Source organism: Corylus avellana, chromosome ca5 (assembly GCF_901000735.1).
Source record: "Corylus avellana chromosome ca5, CavTom2PMs-1.0".
Classification (NCBI taxonomy): Eukaryota; Viridiplantae; Streptophyta; class Magnoliopsida; order Fagales; family Betulaceae; genus Corylus; species Corylus avellana.
Window position 1 is genome coordinate 35,024,822 of NC_081545.1, and position 20,822 is coordinate 35,045,643.

General features: G+C 37.6%; 4 protein-coding genes and 1 non-coding gene across 5 annotated transcripts; 4 read left to right on the top strand and 1 right to left on the bottom strand.

Moving 5' to 3' along the window:
• On the top strand, positions 1-4,591 carry LOC132182233 (protein SIEVE ELEMENT OCCLUSION B). The gene is given in 7 exon segments (XM_059595422.1): positions 1-217; positions 351-428; positions 676-1,100; positions 2,885-3,000; positions 3,102-3,244; positions 3,346-3,837; positions 3,923-4,591. Coding segments are annotated over 7 exon segments (2,091 nt in total). The 5' UTR covers positions 1-49.
• A 443-nt stretch (positions 4,592-5,034) lies between these two features.
• On the top strand, positions 5,035-5,106 carry TRNAT-UGU (transfer RNA threonine (anticodon UGU)). The gene has a single exon. It is a non-coding gene; the product is annotated as a tRNA-Thr (tRNA).
• Positions 5,107-5,206: 100 nt separating this feature from the next.
• Positions 5,207-6,091, top strand: LOC132182881 (uncharacterized). The gene has a single exon (XM_059596246.1). The coding sequence runs from the start codon at positions 5,295-5,297 to the stop codon at positions 5,682-5,684; it is 390 nt and encodes a 129-aa protein (XP_059452229.1). The 5' UTR covers positions 5,207-5,294; the 3' UTR covers positions 5,685-6,091.
• A 5,771-nt stretch (positions 6,092-11,862) lies between these two features.
• Positions 11,863-16,071, top strand: LOC132180257 (uncharacterized). The gene is made up of 5 exons (XM_059593008.1): positions 11,863-12,433; positions 13,320-13,356; positions 13,472-13,708; positions 13,815-13,862; positions 15,390-16,071. Exons 1-5 carry the CDS (start codon positions 12,132-12,134, stop codon positions 15,870-15,872), a joined length of 1,107 nt encoding a protein of 368 aa, XP_059448991.1. The 5' UTR covers positions 11,863-12,131; the 3' UTR covers positions 15,873-16,071.
• A 329-nt stretch (positions 16,072-16,400) lies between these two features.
• On the bottom strand, positions 16,401-19,400 carry LOC132180258 (glycerol-3-phosphate dehydrogenase [NAD(+)]). The gene is made up of 11 exons (XM_059593009.1): positions 18,998-19,400; positions 18,840-18,916; positions 18,691-18,763; positions 18,407-18,624; positions 18,221-18,328; positions 17,724-17,787; positions 17,603-17,640; positions 17,392-17,512; positions 17,255-17,309; positions 17,123-17,171; positions 16,401-16,885 (listed from the first exon to the last, which is right to left on the bottom strand). The coding sequence occupies exons 1-11, from the start codon at positions 19,287-19,289 to the stop codon at positions 16,703-16,705; spliced, it is 1,278 nt and encodes a 425-aa protein (XP_059448992.1). The 5' UTR covers positions 19,290-19,400; the 3' UTR covers positions 16,401-16,702.
• Between the last annotated feature and the right edge of the window lie 1,422 nt (positions 19,401-20,822).

The following is a 20,822-nucleotide window of genomic DNA, read 5'->3' on the forward strand; positions in this document are numbered from 1 at the left end:
AAAGCAAGGTGGGGGGAGCAGCAACGTGGGTCCTTTGCAGCAACCCGGCATGGACAGCATGGTAACATTGTCCAATGACGAGAATGTTTTGGTGAAGCAAATTCAGGCCACCCATTCTCCAGATGGCCGAGTAATTGATAGCGGACCCCTTCTCTATTATGTTGAGGACATTCTTAATCGTGCCACTCTGAATCCAGATGCCCTGATCATTACAACGGTATAATTAACAAATGAAATCATCAATCATGTAGATATAAAACTAACTTACTTTGTATCGATCCTCATCCTAGGCCCTAGCTCGTTGTTTTCTTAATTTTCTAATTAATATTACTGCTCTTGTTTTACTGCAGGGTACGCAAGAAAGCCTATTCCTAGATGCCTTTCTTCATGCCCTGTCGTCACTTATAATCGATCGAATTTCCAGCGAGGTTTATATATAGCAAACGATCGATGATTTATATATATATATAATTAGCGATATCAAATCTCAATGTGTTTGTCTTCAAGAGGTAGATCAATCGGCTGGGACCACGCTTAATGAAGCGGAGGTCACTAGTTCGAATCCCCTTCCCCCTCTCTTGTGCGGACATGTCAAAAAAAAAAAATCTCAATGTGTTTTAATTAACATGCATTAACGTACGCTTCCAAATAATTAATGTATGATTTGAATTGCAGATATCATACAAGGCTTTGAGCGACAAGGATGCACACGAAACGTCGACGCTCTCAATATTTCACCAGCTATCAAATTATGGTTGGGATACTAAGATGTTGCTGGTCGTAGCTGCTTTTGCTTTGCGCTATGGAGAATTCTGGCTCCTTGTCCAGATCATTTACTCAACAAATCAACCAATTGGCCTAAGTGATCACGCAAGCGCATTGAAACCCCGCTTCGATGCACTTAATGATCTAATCAAAACGATATTGGAAGTGACCCACTGTGCTGTTACGATTAAAGAACTACCATCCATGTATATCACACCTGAGTTTCCTGCACTATCCACTTGCATAGCCCATTTTCCAACAGCTGCCTATTGGACAATCAGGAGCATTGTGGCCTGCGCAACTCTTATTACTAGCATCACTAGCAAAGGTTACGAGTAAGTTTTTCCCTCTATCCCAATACGCCATCTTGAATTAAATATTTTACGTATTGGTGATCTCACTTAAAAAAAATATAAGCCCACACCACACTTAGAGGAGATTGGTAGAATATTAATTAAATAATTCTTTATCGGTTTAAGCTTGTGGCATAAGCAATCATTTAATATGGTATTAAAAGTCTTGAGACAGTTTATTAATTCCGGATCCGGCTTCTATGCAGTAGTGAAAACTACCACATAGAAGCTGTAGTTCAAAACTGCACCGTTTGGATAATCCATGCAGTTTTGTGAAGTGAAAAAGTAGGACTTTATTTTTTTTTTTTAAAAAAAAAACTATTTAGAAATTAAAACAATTAATTAATTTTTTTTTTTTTTTTAAAAGGGGCAAAGAGGTTGCCCCTGGCCAAAATGGGGTGGCTGGAGCCACCTCCCATGGCTGTTATGGGGTGGACGGTCCACCCCAAAAGGCAAAAAGAAAAAAAAAAAATATATATATATATATATAGGGTTTGGTTTTAGAAATTTGGCGAAGACCACTAAAAAGGTCATGAATTGGTGAGATCTGACCGGTATAGAATTGTTGAAACCACCCCAATAGCAGTCACCCAAGGCCTATGGGAGTGGTTTGACCACTCCCAAGCTCCAGCCCTGGGGGTGGCCAGCCACCATACAAGCCGAAGAGGGGTGCGTGAAACCATCCCGGCCCCATGACCCTTAGGGTGGTTTGGCCATACTGAAAAACCAAATCCCTATTTGTTTTTTTTTTTGGCCTTGGTGGTTTAGCCACCCCATACAAACCATGGAATTGGCTTCCAACCACCTTAGCCTTTTATTTTATTTTTTTTATTTTAGCTTTTTTAAGTTTTTAAATTGTTTTAATTATTAGTTTTTTTCTATATTTTTTAATTTCTAAATAGTTTTTTATTATTTTTTTAAAAAAATCATATTTGTTCACTTTCCAAAACTGCGCCGTTTTAATCCAAACGGTGCGTTTTTGGAACTGCCGCTTCTATGTGGTAGAAGCCGGATCCTATTAATTCTCATTTAAATTAAAGGGACAAATACAAAATTAGTTGTTGTGGTAGGCTTAAATTACAAATCACTTCCTTAGATATAAAAAATAATTTATAGGTCCATATAGTTGGCCTAAATCACAAATCACTCACTGTGGTATAAAAAATAATTTATATGTTCTTAGGGTAGGCCAAAATAACACTTTACTCCCTGAAATTAATTTACATACTCTAAAGACAAATGTTAGTTTAATAAAAGGAGTAACCCAATTTTCTCTTACTTAATTTAAATGAAAATTTTGTCACAATTTATTAACTTGAATGTTATTTTTATTTATTTTTCAATGGTTAGAAGATGCGACTGTCAAATTCTCGCAAAATGCTCCCAAATCATAACGAGAAATATGAAAATGAGATAGGGTTACGCATAGAGTAAAATTTTGGGGATAGAAGAGATTAGGTTAATTTACTGTAGCAATATGACTTAGAGTGAGGGCGGATGTGTAATCTTAGTTGGTGTCCTAAAATGATGTGAAAATTCTTAACTATCATTTCTTAAGGTCATAAATTAATAATAACATGTGTCTGACACAATTACGAATTCTGTTAAGTTACTTAACGAAAATTGATTTTAGTGAGTAAACTGCTATTTTGGCTTACCTTAAAGACCAATCTCATGACTAATTTTACATTTATCTCTAAATTAAATATTTTATATATTGCATAACTGGTAATTTTAACAGCTTTTACCATTGGTGGATACTGCAGGTTTAGGATATCCGCCACAGAAGCACAATGGGATCAGTTATCCACCCTGGCTCACAAGCTCAAAAACGTGCATGACCATCTTAATAAACAGCTGGAAAAGTGCCACCAACACATAAGTAAGTGATTTTTATTCCATATGCTACAAACCATGCAATGCCATAGCAGTAACCGCATAATTAAGAAACATTAATTGAACATATATATGCCTTTTGAGCAGATGAGAAGATAGAGGATGAATATTTTGACATGCTTGGGAAACTCTTCGAGATGGTTCACCTTGACAATATGAAGGTTCTCAAGGCCCTGATTTGCCTTAAGGATGATGTGCAGCCGCTTGTTGATGGTTCCACCAAGAGAAGGGTTGGCTTTTCTGAACATTTGATCATCACTATCATTATTGTTGCTTGAACAAATATATACAAGTTTCTGATTTTCTATAATTAATTGTTTGGAAAAACCAGGTTAACATAGACGTTCTAAGGAGGATGAACGTGTTATTGCTCATTTCAGGCCTGAATATCTCCCAAGATGAGCTTTCAATTCTGGAACTGATTTATAACGAGTCCAGACTCCACCTTACGAGGCTAAAAAGTCAATATGAGCTTGTCTGGATACCGATTGTGGACAGTTCAGGCAAATGGACTGACTCCATGCAAATACAATTTGAGAATTTACAGTCTACAATGCCATGGTACACGGTGCACCCTCCTTCCTTGATAGATAAGGCAGTGGTTAGGTTCATTAAGGAGAAGTGGCACTTCAAGAATAAGCCTATTATTGTGGTGTTGGACCCTCAAGCAAAGGTGGTGTCCCCCAATGCAATTCACATGATGTGGATTTGGGGAAGCAATGCCTTTCCTTTCAGTAGCTCCAGAGAAGAAGCGCTATGGAGGGAAGAGACTTGGAGGCTTGAGCTGCTGGTGGATGGCATTGACCACACAGTACTGAATTGGGTATATATATATAAACTTGCACTTAATTAATGTAGACAAATGCTCAAATAGTAATTTACATTTGGGATTTTGGTAATTATAACAGATTAAAGACGGAAAATACATTTTCATGTATGGAGGGGACGACATTGAGTGGATTCGGAAATTTACAAGGTCAGCACGCTTAGTTGCATTGGCGGGACGCATACCCTTAGAGATATTCTATGTGGGAAAGGGCAGCAAAATGGAGCAAGTCCAGCGAGTTGTAAGGACCATCGCAACGGAGCAGCTGAGCTCCTACTGGCAAGACCCAACAATGATATGGTTCTTCTGGTCCCGCATTGAGAGCATGCTCTTCTCAAAGATTCAACTAGACAAGGCTGACGACCACTTGGACCCTGTGATGCAAGGGATCAAGAGGCTACTCAGCTACGACAGAGAGGGAGGATGGGCGGTGCTGAGCAAAGGGTCTAGCATTGTGGTGAATGGGCATGGGAACATAGTTTTGGCAACCTTGTTCGAGTATGACATGTGGAAGGACAACGTGGCTGTGCAGGGTTTTGATGTGGCTTTCAAGACCCATCATGACCTGCTTCATGGTGAGAAATACCCCTGATGCCGCTTCGAGTTCTCGCCCACTGTCAGAAGGGTTCCGGTGCACATGTCGTGCCCTGAGTGTTACGACGACATGGAGGAATATATCACTTTCCTCTGCTGCCACGAGAAAGCTCACGTTCGAACACGTCTCCAACCACGCGCCAGCATTTCCTTCTAGCTAGTTGCTTCTTATTCACTAAAAAATAAAATAAAAATAAATAAATAAATTGCTAGCTGGGTTCAAAATAACGATTTATTCGAGTGATCGGACGCGTGGTTTGTGATTTTTTTTTTGATATATCCGCACAAGAGGGGGAGGGAGATTCAAACTAGTGATCTCCACTTCATTAAATGTGATCCCAGCCGATTGAGCTACCTCTTGGAACGCGTGGTTTGTGATTTGATACAATATAAATAAAAGTACGTGTAAATCTGCAATGCATGCATTGTGTACAAATTATAATCCTCCTTGATAATCAAACGCATTTGCTAATATATATGAATGATACTATGATCGCATGATTAAAGGCTGTTTACAGCATCGATCAACGCCTTTTCTATTCCTTTCCAATCTATGTACATGAATGTATAAAAAAAGGTTGAGTCGAGTTGGCACCATTGGCCCCCATAGCTCAGTGGTAGAGCGTCAGTCTTGTAAACTGAAGGTCTGTAGTTCGATCCTGCATGGGGGCATTTGCGTCAAATATTTATTTTTATTTTTTGTTTGTTCCGAATTGCGTAAAAGGTAACCCTTACCCTGGTTAAGGGTTTTAGTGACCGAGAAAAGAATAGTCAAATCCCCATTGACAAACACTTCCTTCGCCCTAATCAGAAAACAAACGTCGTCGCCGTAGCCCCGTAGGTTACTGGTTCGACTTTCGATGGCTTCGGCGCTCCGCAGGCTTCTCAGAAAATCGCCACCCACGAGACTCATCGCCGCTCTACAGAATCCACAAGCCCCAAATCTAACAGTACCTCTTGTTTTCCACCAAACCCATCTCATCGAACCCACCAATGCTAGCACGTGTCTGGGTTCAGTCAAAGCGGAGAACTTGATCCATTCCCAGTTCTCACACATTTACCCGAGCTTTCCATTTGGGTTTTACTTGAACCCGATTTGCTCAACTGGGTCGGTCCCGTCCGAGGCGGAGGATGCGGCGTTGCATGATTGGCGGACGGTGTGGGCGGACAGTGTGAAGAAGAAGAGGAAGAGAAAGATGAACAAGCACAAATACAAGAAGCTGAGGAAGCGTCTCAGGAGGCAGACTTAGGTGGGTTTTTTTAGGTGAGAGTTGATGATGTTTTGGGAATGTATCAGATTTGGTAATTGTTTAATTTGAAAGTTAGCTGTTTTGAAATGAAAAGTTCCCACCTTAATTATTCTTTTGGCAATGATGGCGGAAGAGATTGTTTAAATCCTAAATGGGGTTATTTTGTATTGTCACTTTTCCTTTTGGCAATAAGAAGAATTCTTGGAGTTCATTTTACTGATAACTTTGGTTTATGTGTATTTCTTGGTTGTGGAATAGGACGCGTGTAATGGGTTTATGCTCTTGAATGTCTGCATGTATATGCAAAACTATGTATTTTGGTGTGGATTGTAGCATATGTTTGTGTAGCAATTCTAGCATGTTTTGCTTATGGTTAACTGTTAATGCAAGCTTCGGTCCTTTTGCTACTTTGATTATGGGAGTAATGCTATGAGGACCAGAGTCCTCCCTTTTAAAAGTATCATTGAATTTGATATTATCGTTATTGAATTTGATATGATCATTATTGAATTTTGATCTATTAATATTTGTGATTTTAAAGGTCACATTACATTTGTGAGTACTCAAGAGGACTCTAGTCCTCCTTATAGCATTACTCGAAACCCTGCTTTCTGTGATAAAGTCGTCTCCTTGAGTTGTTACACTTCTCTTTTTGGGCCTTTTGTTGTGGACTATGGATTATTTTATGAGACTCTAAGATGTCTGCTTCTTTTTGTTCTTTGGCGTCTCTTCCATCATTAGTTATTGAAATTGTACTTATTATATATATAAGTTATTGAAATTGTGGGTTCTCCATTCTCCAAATGAGAAATTTATAGTTTATGAACTCAAAGGTATATTTGAAGAGGGTATAGGAAACATATCATACACATATGTGTGCGCGTGTGTGGAGGTAATGATAATGCATATGCATTTGTCTGTTGATGACCTAAATCATTTGTTGTGATCCAAGATCAGCTTAAAACAATAATAAGTTCGTAGTCTTGAAATTTATTAAAATGATGATTTTAGCAAATAAATTGGATTCTAGATCTGCAGCTGCACTCCCTACTCTCTTGAAGCACCTTGGACCTGTGTGTTCAACTTCATAAAAGCAGCATAGGTGTAAGATTTGTTTTCATTTTACCAATTTGAAGAATACAATTGGCAGTTTAAAAGGATATAGTTGCTTCATTTAGTAAGGCTTGGACAAAGATGTTGAATCATGACATATTGTCAAGTGGGTTACTCGGAAGAATTATCATACATGCCTAGTTAGGAAGAGGATCAAACTGGCTGTGATACAATAAATTTAAGAAATGTCAGTAAGCCAGGTCGTTGAGCAGGATGTTGGCGATGTTAGTTTAGATTTGGAATCCTTGGATTTTAGTCTATGATATAAAGGTATTACAATAGATCTTAGTTATATGGGAAATATGTCGACATATGGCTGCAAGTTTTGAGGTTATTTAGTGGGTTACGTTGGGGAAAGGGAAGGTTTCAAATCTTTTGGATATCAATGTTACTTTAAGAAAAACTGCCCTTTGTAGATGAATTAATATTTGTTTGTGCTTTTTTGGTTGGAATTGGCCAGTTTATTCACAACTTTGAAATTTATTGAGCGGCAGAACTGTACTTTGGTGTTTGCGAACTCTAGTTTATAGTTCTGTTATTTGGGTAGTGTCTTGCAAGCTCTAGGTTTAGGATATAGAAGACTACTTATCTATGGATTGCATCTTTGGTAAAATTAGGAGTGGAAATGATAAAGTTGTAAATTTATTAAGAACTGACATCTTGTGGAATCACAAATGAAATTCCAGTATGGTGGTTGGCGGCAGGGATTGAGAGGACTTTGCCTAAACAAAGTCAGAAGTTCTTCTGGTCTATCGATGAATACATGGAAAATTTGCATCAAAATTTATAAGATGGCTTTGTGGGGGATGCTACTACATGAGTGTTGTGTAACAGAAGACCTAGAAATGTCTCGCTTCCTAGATCTTTTAATTTGGTACTAAGCAAAACATTTGTCAATAGATTGGTGTTGTAGGTGTTCTTTGCACATATAATAACTGGGAGCTATGTCAATTTCTTTGCACATATAATAAATGGGAGCTATGTCAATAAACTCTACCGGCATTCATTGCCACCTTTGCCCTTGATGTGAGTTTCTAATCACTCAAGGTTTTTTGTCATGTTTACTGTCTTAGTGAATGTATTCCCACTATGCTGCTTACAAACATTTCTCATTTTGTGACTTATCAAAAAAACAAAAAACATTTCTCATTTTGTGTGGCAGCCTGTTATTTCTTTTTCCTCTGCTTCATTTTCTTTTACACGTGCTTTTTCCAATAACAAGCAGAGCTTGAGTTTGATGATTTTCTTCTGATAAATAGATGCTCGATCAACATCAATGTATATCATTTCTGCAAGGATTTCAAGTATGACCCCAATACATTAAGGTCATTCTTCGTGATTATAACTTTTTTTCTTTTTTCTTTTGGCTTTTCTTTTGGTATATTAATCAATCTCACACCATGTCATAACAACTGGAAGATACTTTGTTCAGGATGTGTGAGGCAATTGTGGTTGAAATTATCCAAATGTTTCTTGTAACCTCATCCAAAGTTTGTCTTTGTGCGCTAGGCCGCTCATGTTTTCTACTGTTGTGGCACCCACCGATCTTGAAGGAACGGACAACCCCTCTTGTCATTGACCAAGTCAAATTAGATGTGCTTAGTGCTCATGTTGCATCATACATGTTTTTGGGAACAAAACCACTCGGTGCAGGTTTCTGAATTGTTAATCTGGTGCTGATTCCTGACGAATAGTAAAGGACAATGTTTTTCTCTAAATTGAGTTGGAATAATTTCTTTCGATTTAGTGCTTACATGCATTTTTGACGTGTCAATTTAATAGATTGGGTTAGAAAAAATTTCTCTAATTTAATTTGAAGGAAAACTTTATTTGCTAGCAAAACCTTGTAATGGTTTTCCTTTCCTGCAGTAAGATTAAGTTCTGTCATTTGTTTTGTAAGATGAGAACCATAGGAACCAGCCAAAAAAATTTTAACATAAATCCTGGGAGGCATTTTCAACAGTTCTGCTTCAGGCAAGGGACATGTCTCGTCATCCAAACACGACGACAAGAAGATAGAGTTAAGGTGAGTGAGACCCACCACTCCTTTCTTTTGATTAATATGATGGACCCCATGACAACACAGGCATGAGACATCCCCTTTTTCAGCCACTGGCTTCCTTCCTAGGCATCCTTCAATTATATTAGTTGTTATTAAGTCATTTTTCACCCATAAGATTAGTGCTTGTCTTGTGGCATTGATTCCAAGCACAGTCCTGAAATTAGGGTCCCTGAGGTGTGGCTATTATCATGATTTGTTGCATATTGGTAGGCCAGAAGATCAACGAGATTAGTTTTGACTAAATGACAATATCATATGTGCAAATCTTATTTTTTAGATCCCTTGTGAACTTTTCCTTGGGTGCTGCATGTCTTGGGATACGAAGTATGAGAAAGGTCGATGTGATTTTCTTTGGAGCGATCTTGGTTGGGTTGGGAAATCATCCAATAGGGTCCCAATTATGTTGTGAATGGCAAATTTCATTTGTTAAAATTTTTGTTTTTTTATCGTTTGCTTTCTCTGCTAAAAATAAATAAATAAATAACAATTAACTCAAATACAAAACACTCATAAACACATAAAACAGTTTAACTTTTATGTCACATCTTAATACTTTCCAATAAAAAACAGAAAACACTCCCTATAACACATTAATCTTTATATCACATAATACCGCTTTTATTAAGAATGTGATTCTCCATTTGAATTCTATCTAATTAGTTGGCTAAAAATGGTCAATTCGCCTGTACATAACCTTGCTAAGTAAGCCGCTTCCTCTTCGGTTATGGAAGCATTTCCATCTCTCTCCTCCCTCGACAATGGTTGTCCCTCTGAGTGACTTGAAGTCCCATATGGAAATATCCGTATACTCCAACTTCTCATATGTTGTTCAAGAACATATTCAAACGAAAATACAGAGCTAAAAGTAAGAACAACAAATAGGAAATGGCCACAAATTGGCCCAATCCTTTGTATCTTGGGCTAAAAAGCTAAGAAATGAGCTGCATAAAGTGGTTTTTGAAACAGGCGAGAGTCTGGTCTGCTTGAAACCTACTGCATTGTTGACTTCCAAACAAGAGCTGTTGAAAAGGAGGTTTGATCTTCGGTTGAAGAAGTCTCCACAGCAAGAGAAATCCACTGAGAAATAAGGAGACTAAAACCACATAATAAAACACAACACCGTAAAGGAAAAACAAGCAACATAAACAAAACATAAAATTAAAAAAAATAGCAGCTTCGCGCAAAGAGTGGCAGTGGTGGGGTGGCGTGTGAGGCTCATGCGCGGGTGCAAACTGCAAAGGAGTGTGCGGAGCAGTTGTGAGGCCATAGATGTTTAGGTGGTGGCGCATCAAATGAGGAGGTTGATGGTGGAAGAGATGTCCTTGCTGATTTGGTAGAGAAACCAACTTAAAGACTAGGAGAAAAAGACTGAGCAAAATAGAGAGGAATTAAGGAGGGGACTAAGTTCATCCCTCATCCCCCGGAATAGATGCAAGAGGTGGTGGAAGACCTCACAAGGAGAAGGAAAATCTAAGAGACAGATTAGAGCTTCTCTCACTAAAAAAAAATAGAGAGAAAATTTTAATATGTTCTAAAATGAAGTCAATCCATGCACAAATCGCTTCTCTCTCTATTTTTTAGTGAGAGAATGTCTAATCCCTCTCTTAAATTTAAAACACTAATATACTAGTATTAGAACACTACTATAGCAATATTTGGCATGGAAATTGAGTGATATTAGAACACTAATACAGCAATATTTATCATTACGAATAACAATATCCCCATGTCACTTTCATCGGCTATGGATGTAAGTTCTCTTAGGCTATCAATTTTATTACATTTTCTTACAAATTGATGTGGCAATGCTACGTGGTACTGTCACGTTAGTTACATAGTCCTAGCGTAGCTAGCCCTCTTTTTTACATTAGCGTTTTTGTCCATTCCACCGCCTTGACCTACCATCTCCGCGCCAACACCGACAATACCAACCACCATGTCTCCTAATGAACTATCACATCAATTTATAGAAAGAATGTAGTAAAAGTAGTCATACCCCCAGGGTCCAAATCTCATGATGTTTGACCACCCAAATTTTACAAAAAAATAAAATAAAACTAATAGAGGGAGGGTGCGGGTCCACCTGCCCTTTGAATCCCAATCCCAAAATGGCACCCCAGATATGCCTCACCAAAATCCACAACATTGATTTGAGGCTACTAGAAATTAGAGAAACGCCAAAAGGATTAAAGCTAAGGAAATCTCAAAGCTTGATGATGGTTGCTTGAAATGGGGGGTGCATCCGTGCAAAGCTGTCCTCGGTTCCATGTATACCAGCTGGCTGGGCTTAAAAAACCTCGTCTACCTTAGTAAAATCTCCAAGTGGCCGTAAAAAAATACACATAGTCCACATGAAACCACGCAAGTGGGCCTTCCTTAGCTATCGAATAGGGCTTGTTATTATCCTTTGAAGTTTTTCATGCCACGGAATATGCATGCAGGCAAGTAGTAAACATTTCATGAAGATGACCATTTCATGGACTAAAGGCTAAAGCTTCCTTTTTCTTATTCCAAAATAGCTGCCGTATCAAGACATGGGCAAAGGAATTGTTAAGTTTAATATGGATAAAGTGTTATTTTTATTATTATTATTATTATTATTATTATTATTTTTTATCGCTCTAAGTTATTTTTTACGCTCATTTATCGCTCTTATTTCATATCGACTTTATTTATCTTTAAGTTAAAACCCACATCACGTGTTTATCGATGTGAAATGAGTGTGAAGAATAGCATTACTCTTTTTAATTATAAAATGCATTTTGAACAAATATCGTAGACTCTGAATTCAAATCAACATCTAAGCAAGTCCAAAATGACAACTTACTTTATGGAGATGTGGGGTTTAAGGGTAGGGATTAGCATTTAGACACTAGTTAGCAAGCTTGTTGGTGTCCTAATCTCCCTGACCCTACCACCATGGTTTAAATGATGCAAAGTTACCAATGGTCCAAGCTTAGTGACCCCAAGTAAAAGCAGAGTAAAAGCAAGCAAGCAATACCCCTCTCTCTCTCTCTCTCTGTGTCTGTGTGAATAGTCACCATAGAAAGAAGCTCTCATTCTTTTTTTCTCTTTCTTCAACTTTTTTCTAATTCCAAAAAGTTTAATCTTCTGGAAAAAAGAACAGAAAAAAGAAGAGAAATAAAGAATGGAATGTCGATCTGAGCCTATTCAGTCTTGACGAATAAAAAAAGAAAAAAGAAGCAGAAACTCAGAGAGACAGAGACAGAGACACAAGCAGGGAGAGTGAAACAGAGAGAGAGCAGAGAGAGATGGGTGGGGTGACGTCGTCTATGGCGGCCAAGTTCGCCTTCTTCCCGCCGAACCCACCGTCGTACAAGCTGGTCAAGGACGATCTCACGGGTCTCTTGCTTCTCAGCCCCTTTCCTCACCGCGAAAACGTCGAGGTTCTCAAACTGCCGACTCGCCGGGGCACCGAGATCGTCGCCATCTACATTCGGCACCCCATGGCCACCTCTACTCTGCTCTACTCTCACGGAAACGCCGCCGATCTGGGCCAGATGTACGAGCTCTTCATTGAACTAAGCATCCACCTCCGCGTCAATCTCATGGGGTACTCTGAATTTAGCTACTGTCCCTTCTTGCCAACTTTGAAACTTTTTGGTGCTTTGCTCTCGTGGTTCGGTCAGTTTTGGCATCTGGGTGTTCGAAAATTTGAGCTTTTTATGCTTTGTTCTTGCTGGTTTTTGAGTTTTGGTAGTTCTAGCGTTTAAGATGTAGTTTGCATTTGGTTGATAGAAGTGGGAATTCTGTGTGACAAGCTCGGATTATTGACAATTAGCTGAAAATGGAGATTTGGTTGGTGTATTTGTAATTCTAGCATGACTTAATTTAGCATCTAGATTTAATTGGAAATGAAAATTGTATAACTTGAGTTGTTTTGTAGATATATAGATTAGAGGTTTTGTCCTTTTATCTACGTTTTCCACAATCTGAAGTGATTTCTGCACCTTTTGCATTGTAGCTTGATCAGTTGATCTCCCACTCAAAAAAAAAAAAAAAAAAAACAAGTTGATCTCCACCGGAATTGGGGAGTTGGTTCTGGCTCTTCTTGATTAACTTACAGCTTACGACGAAAAAAATAAATAAATAAAGGGGGTGGGCGCCTTGGAGGTGTAGCTTTGTGAATGTAATGCAGAATAACTTGATTATTCTGTGTCATTACTGATTACTAACTTTTGCCTATTTCTAATGCGGGTAGTACAGTATGGTGTAATTGGTCCACAAGGCTCTGAGCGTGGGTGTCTTACTAGATTTATTTATGATATTCTTTTTGACGAGTCAAAACTTCATAATCATATCTTATCTGTTGATATTCATAAAAAAGAAACTGATCTGTTGATGCATCTGCAGAATAAACAACATATTCTCAATTACAAAGTGACTAATAAAGCATGAAATGGCAGTTTTCTCATACAAAAGTTGGTAATTTTGTGCAGGTATGACTATTCTGGATATGGGCAATCATCGGGAAAGGTTTGTTGGAAATTCGAAATTTTTTGTCAGCAAAACTATCTTGTTCTGTAACCTGTGTGGTGCAGTAGAAATCTGAAAGCGTCATCTTAAAGCACTTTTCTTTTCTGCCTTGCAGCCTAGTGAGCAGAATACATATGCTGATATTGAGGCTGCATACAAGTGTCTTGAAGAAAGCTATGGTACTAAGCAGGAAGATATCGTCCTTTATGGGCAATCTGTTGGAAGTGGTCCCACTTTGGACCTTGCAGCTCGATTGCCTCAGTTAAGAGCTGTTGTTCTGCATAGTCCCATACTTTCTGGCTTAAGAGTCATGTATCCTGTAAAGCGTTCATACTGGTTTGACATTTATAAGGTAATATAGTTCTGTTCTGTTTGCTTTTCATATTTATTCAGGTTAATTGATACATCTATGAATTATTTAATCTAATAGGATGCTGTTTTCTGTTGTTTGTGTGCAGAATATTGACAAAATCCCACTGGTTAATTGTCCTGTTCTTATAATTCATGTAAGTATGCTATTCTAAATGTTTTCTGTTTTATAATAACACATGCTGTAAAAATCATTACCCATATGGATTTTAGATTTATGAGGAACAATTTCATTTTTTTTATGAGTAAATCAATCTCATTAAAAAGCACAAAGGGCATGCAACCCAAGTAGATAGAAAGTATATGAGAGAGGCCTCCAATTAGGGAGAGGGGGGAGAACACAAGGGACAATTTCATAAATATGACCTAGTAGGCATTTTATATGCTGCATATTGTCCTGTTCAAAATATAATTTGATATGGTGGAAGTTAACATCCTTTTTATTTAGTTTGAAGACCTTTAACCTTTGAATTAATAGAGTGAGGAGGTGCTAACTAACCTAATGTTTCTGGTACTGTGGTACATATATCATTTATCTTTAATCATTGACGCTTCTTAATTCTTATGCTTGTGGCTATTTTCATAAGATCTTAACTTTTGTTTTTTCTGTAGGATATATCAAGTGTGGGAATACATGTTTGCTTGGACTTGTGGCATTTTGAAAATTTTTCCTTTTCTAACTTTTGTATGTTAGGTTGCATGTAAACAATCTTATTTTATCACCTATTTCAACTATCATGTTTTCCCATGTTGGTTAGGTTCTAATCCAATTCTTATGAATCAAGTCTGATATGATTAGCTCTGCATTTGTATTGTTGCCAATGAATGGGTTCAAATTCAAAGTTCAAAGAAGAAGATAGTTGTCGTGGTAGTAAGTACTAATTGCCAGTTTTGGAGGATTGGCAATTTATACATATTTTGTTAACTATGGTTCATAAAAAATAAATATTTCTGCCATTGAAGCGCTCTATATCGCGTCAGTGAGAGAACTATGGGATGGGTTCTCTTATGAGCGGGGCCATAGTTGACCTTTTTCTAGATATTGATTTTGTTGTGTTTCTGTACGACATTACTCTTTGGATGTTTAATGCAATGTCTAGCTTTCATATTTCAGAGGATTTTACTCTTGATATTATTAGATACCAAACTCCATTGGTGTCTTCATTCTAATTAATATGTCCCTTTTGAACAAAATTTAAGATGGATCAATATATTTTGAACTGTGCATTCTATTTAGTGGGAATCAAATCCACATTTCAATTTATTTTGTTCATCTAATTGTCTATATAGTGCTACGTTATTTAAAATTTTAAATAGCGTGGCAACATATTCACCATTAAATCTAATATGGACCTTGAAATAGATCCTCTTCACTTATCCATTTTTAACTTGGAAGGCTAGGATTCTAGCTGAAGCTGATTCATCATTTTTAACATCTCTAATATAAGAACAATGTTAATGACTAGTTTGTTTTTTGAAGTCTTCTAATGTTAAAGATGTTATGATTTTTCCTCTCTTAGGGCACTCATTTGTAAACAAGCATTTACAATCACAAGTAGATTGCTTCCCACAGAGAGAGAAAGGGACTGTTTGGTGGATGCTTCAAAGAAAAATAAGTGAAAACGATACCGCATTTAATCTGGGTCTTTAATATCCTTTTGTAGGGGACGTCGGATGAAGTTGTTGATTGCTCTCATGGTAAGCAACTCTGGGAACTGTGCAAAGAGAAGTATGAACCACTATGGCTCAAAGGAGGAAACCACTGTGATTTGGAGCTCTATCCTGAGTATATAAGGCATCTCAAGAAATTTATATCAACAGTCGAGAAGTCTCCTTCCCAAAGATACAGCTCCAGGAGGAGCACGGACCAGTTTGAACAGCCTCGGAAGAGCACTGATTTTTTTGAAGTTTCAAGAAAGAGCACTGATAGGAGAGAAAAACCAAGGCAGAGCACTGACAGACCTGAAAAACTGAAAAACCTGTCTACCAATGTTGATAAGCTAGAAAAGTTAAGAATCTCCTTTGATCACCTGGAAAGGTCTCGGAGGAGTGTGGATTGCCATGAGAAGTCTCGAAAAAGCATTGACCACCAGTTGGAAAGAGCACGCAAGAGTGTTGACCGGCTGGATAGAATACGAACTGGGTAATTTTTCTTATAACCAGTTGTATAATTCATCCACGGGTTTGGTATTGTGGGAAATTTATTTGGGGCTTTTTTTCTTCTTCTTTTCTTTTCTTTTTTTAAATTTATGGTTTTCCAGCTGTGTAGTTTGGCTTATTGCAGTTCTAAATAACTATGGTATGAAATGAGAAAGGGTCTGGTGTTACAATGGGTTCCTTCTTTCATTCCCCACTACATTGTGGCTTCATTTTCTTTATATAGTTTTTATTTTTTATTTTTTCAGTCTCCAATCATTTTATCGATTATTAAATCTAGATTTACCTCCAATCCCATTGTGCCTATAAATAGAAAGTATCATCACTTAAATGCAGGATCCTCTCTATTGATGTGTGCATGGCATCTCATTAGGGTATGGTGAAAGATATAGGATTGGTCTCTTTACTGTTGCATACTTATCCGTGTGTCTCGATGTAATGATCCAAGTAATGCCATTAAGGAACTTTGAGAAAGAAGTTTGAGAAATTTCTTTAAATACCATTAAGGAATTCACACATTTGGTGATTATTATCATTCTGCTTGACACATAATCAAGTTTGTCTGTTGCCGAACAAGAGAACAATTCAAATATTACAAAGTGAAAAATAAAATAAGTAAAAAACAGGAACTTTGAGAAAGAGTTAACTTCCATCCTTCGTCAATGGAAACAACCTGAAGTTTGCTGACAGGCCGCATCTCAACCCTGCAACCTAGTGTTATATATTTAGGCCTAGCCCTCTCTTTCGTGGTAGATGCATAACTGAAGATAGCTAGTCATAAATTCTGTTTGTGAAATATTTGGTTGTATCCGAGGAACAGTCAGTGGTATTGGGCAGAGCCATCTACCAGAGACGGTCTGGGTGTGCGCTCACTATGTTCAACAATGGCTGATGGTGGAAGATGACCAATGCAGATCTCATGCACCGACGCAAAAAGTGGAAACAACTCTAGCCATCCACGGTGGCTTAGAACCTCATAAACTTCTCTAGCCGTTGAGACGCCCTTCAAGACAGACGAAAACTAGATAAGTAGAAGAAACTAGGAAGTATTCAGAGTCCTTGATAACTGCAATTAATAATTTAATATATTGGTTTTCTGGGACTCTTTTTTCTTCTAATTTTTGGCTAGGTGTTTGTTTTCTGGTATTTTGCATATATGAACAGGGAAATTGATATGGCATTTTGGAATTTCTTTTTCTTTATTTCCCAGTCAGAGTTATTCAAGGTGACAAATATAAACCTGTAATTTCTGGCCCTGCAGCATCTCTGCTTCAAGCTCATCAAATGACCTGCAGCCAAGGAATAAGCAGGGTCACAGGTAAACTTCATCATTTATGAGATGAAAACTGTGCACCAGATAGACAAGACCAACCTTTTCCCTTCATTCTTTGCAAAAGCCTCTGCAACTTTTCTGTTTCTTCCTCCCACTGCCATACACGATATAGTTATTATAGTATAAGCAAAATTATGCTGCAAAGGAGAATTAAAGGAATCTATCTACATCCTTACAGCATGTTGTAATCAGATCGGCAACGCCACAGCTCTCAAAGAAGGTGGTATCCTTAACAGTGGAAAACAACAACTTGGAAAATGCCTTCATCTCTCTCAGACCAATTCTCATGATTGCAGCCTAAGCATGCATAAACAGCCAAGATGAATAGCAAAGCAAAGGAGACACTGCTTAAATACCTTCTAGCTGAGACAAGTATTGTTTACTCACTTTTGTGTTATTCCCCATCTCCAAGCCATCCACAAAACCTGTCCCATTAGTTATTAATTTCTTCCATAACTTATTAAATTTATTTAAAGGAGAAGAGAAAGAGCTAAGTTGTACTAATAACCTGCTGCTAAGGCCACGACATTTTTCAGAGTCCCACATAATTCAACTCCTTCCACATCTTGGACCTATTTACAAAAAATTACAAACAAGCATGCCTTAGATATTGATTTGAGGTGCACTTAATCATACCCAATTTATAAGATGGCACTTCTAAAGGCTATCAATCTGACAAAATAATCTTAAGTCAATTCTTCTATTCAAATTAGGGCCGACAATTTTTGACACAATTTGCAAACCTAATACAAACCCATACGAAATTAGCGAGTTAGAGTTGAGGGTTCTGACCCATTTAATGAAAAGAGTCGCGTTATGGTTGACCTATATAGTCTTAAACTCATGTCTCGATACAAGGCAAACCCGACACACGAACACGAATTGCCGCCCCTAATTCAAATTAAGGTTTTTGTGAATGATTGGAATCATAGTTCTTCATATTACTTGCTAAGTAATTCACAAAATTGATGTTTATCAACTGAACAATGTGTGTACTGTACTCACAGCTGTGACAATGAAATAGGGAGTACTAAACAGTTGAACCCATTTCTCTGCAATCTGTCTGTTCCCTCTATATCCAACCGTTGCTTCACTAAACTTCTCCACAGCAATCTGCGTAGTTAGGAAAAGCAAATGACCAATGAGCTGGGACGTGAATCACGAAGAACTATTGAAAATTGTATTAATTACCTCGTTAGCGATATTGGCCCCCATTAGGACACAACAATTAGTCCCCAATTGCTGGGAGATGAGAGTAGAGATCATGCATGGGCCTTCCATCTTCACCTCCATCCCTTTGATGAGGGAAATGGCCTCCACATCTCCCTTAATTTTCCCAACAAGACTCTTGCATATTCCCTCCATAAATTGATGTGGGGTCACAAAAACCAACATGTTTGCATCCTTTACTGCATTTTAAATTGTAGATGTTAATTGTAAGACAGGACACTCAGAGAAAAGCAAGAAACCATTACCTGCATTTTCAAGGTCTGGGTCTGCAACAACATTGTTTCCAAGTTTAATGCCAGGGAGGTATTTAACATTTTCCTGTTAAAGAAACTAACAAAGATTAATTCTTGGAACAAAGATGATAATGATGTAATGTAAGTCATAAGGTGTTTACATTGTCACGGTTGATGACATCTGTGAGCTTCTCGCCGCTTGGTAATGTTTCCTCATACACCCACATCCTCACTTCGTCTGAATTTCACAGGAGAAGTTCAAATTCAAAATGGGTTTTCAATTTTCATCCTACAAATAGAAAGTGCAAGGCATAGATACCGTGGAAAGAGCCGAGCCTAAGCGTGTTGGAGGCAAGGAGCCTGGCAGCCACACTGCCCCAGTTTCCGCTACCCACAACGGTGACTTTGGACTTGTGAGCAGCTTCATCGTTTGAGAAGTCGTTGCTGTGGGGCGCGGCTGCTTCATCTTGCGCTCGTTCTTGGGCTTCCATTGCTGGAGCCATGAAGGGGGAGAGATTTGTGAATGATCTGCGGAAGCGAGGAAACTTAGGAGGAGCTGGGAGTGAAAGGCGAAGGCGAAGAGTGAGTATAAGAGGAGGAGGGAGAGTCATGGGGGCGGAGAAGCCATACACGTTTCGTGAGAAACTATGTGTATCGTGTTAAATCTTGGCGATCTCATCCATGTTTGTTTGTGCTATTTGTGTGTCTTGTGTGAGAGGTGTGCCTTTGTCGACACGACGACAACCATCCTCCCCATTTCATATCAAATAAAATCAATGGAAATGGAAGGTATTTTGTGGTTAATAATTTATTTTAATGCATTTAATTTAACGGTGTAGATAATTTAATTTTATTTAAAATTTTTAAATAATGTGATAATATATTCAAGATATGACATCATCTACATGATTGAATGTATTAAAATAAAATTTGGATTATGAAATAACTCCTCTTTATTTCACTTGAAATAGATAAAATGTTATTATGTATAAAGAGCGACGGAGATCATAGTTTAATACGTCCCATTTAGTTCATTTTCTTAACCAATATAATAGGGCAAATGATTGGAATATTACAACAATTTTCTTACAAATTATGTAACATTGTTACATCAACAACAATCCAACTTAATTATTAAGTGGGGCTAAGGATATATCCTACAAGTTTTAATACAAAGTCTTTTATAAGTTAAGGTGACAGTCTATAATTGGTGAAATAATTATAGTGGCTCGCTTATCAATCATACACTTTTAATTATTTTATCAACTATGAGTTAATACATCAGTTGTAAATGACTTTGTAGTAAATTTCTTAAACATTTTCTCAAATTGTTTAGTGGATGGAGCAGTAGGTGACAAGCTAGTTTGTAAAAACTTATAATAAAAGTTATTAGTGTTATGCTTTTTTACACAATAAACAAAGATTCTTCCTAAAAAGAAACCCAAGATTCTTAAAGAAGCAAGTTCAGAAAAGCCGTTTTTCTTGCAACTTCCTGGAAACATACCAAATGCAAACGCAAGGGAGTGAGGAGCAAAACCCAATTGCCAATCTTGGTCTAAGTTTACTTTAAATTTAAGAAAATACTTGGGATATTATAGCTTTTACTACGATTGTCGGTCCACATTTTATGGAAGAAAAATGCTTTATAGAAATGAATGTCACATGCACTACTACGTGGCAAGCAACATTTTAGTTACTAATGTGATAAGTGCTACATAAATTGTCACATCAATTTGTAGACGTAGTAAGTATTATGTAGACTGTCATTTGCTACTCCACGTTTTAGTAGAATTGCCACATTGGTTTGTAAGAGATTTGTAATAAAATTTGTATACCCCTAACAACGCTCTTTAATTTAGCCAGAAGATTATTTAAACATATATTAATGGACAACATAGGTAAGAGAGCAGTAAAATATTATGAAAGACGGTCCAAAGCAGATGTTAGTTAGGATAATTGAGCAACGCATATGATACTACTTCAAAAGTAACGCAAACAGATTCTGCGGTGTGCCTTTTGGAACATGGGCAACAAGAACTGTTTATGCATGCGCAGCCAACTATTGTGCCTAGGAGCAGGAGAAGAGACCACTTTCATTCCCATTGCTTTGTTTAATCAAGCAAATCCCATAATGTTGCCCCTAA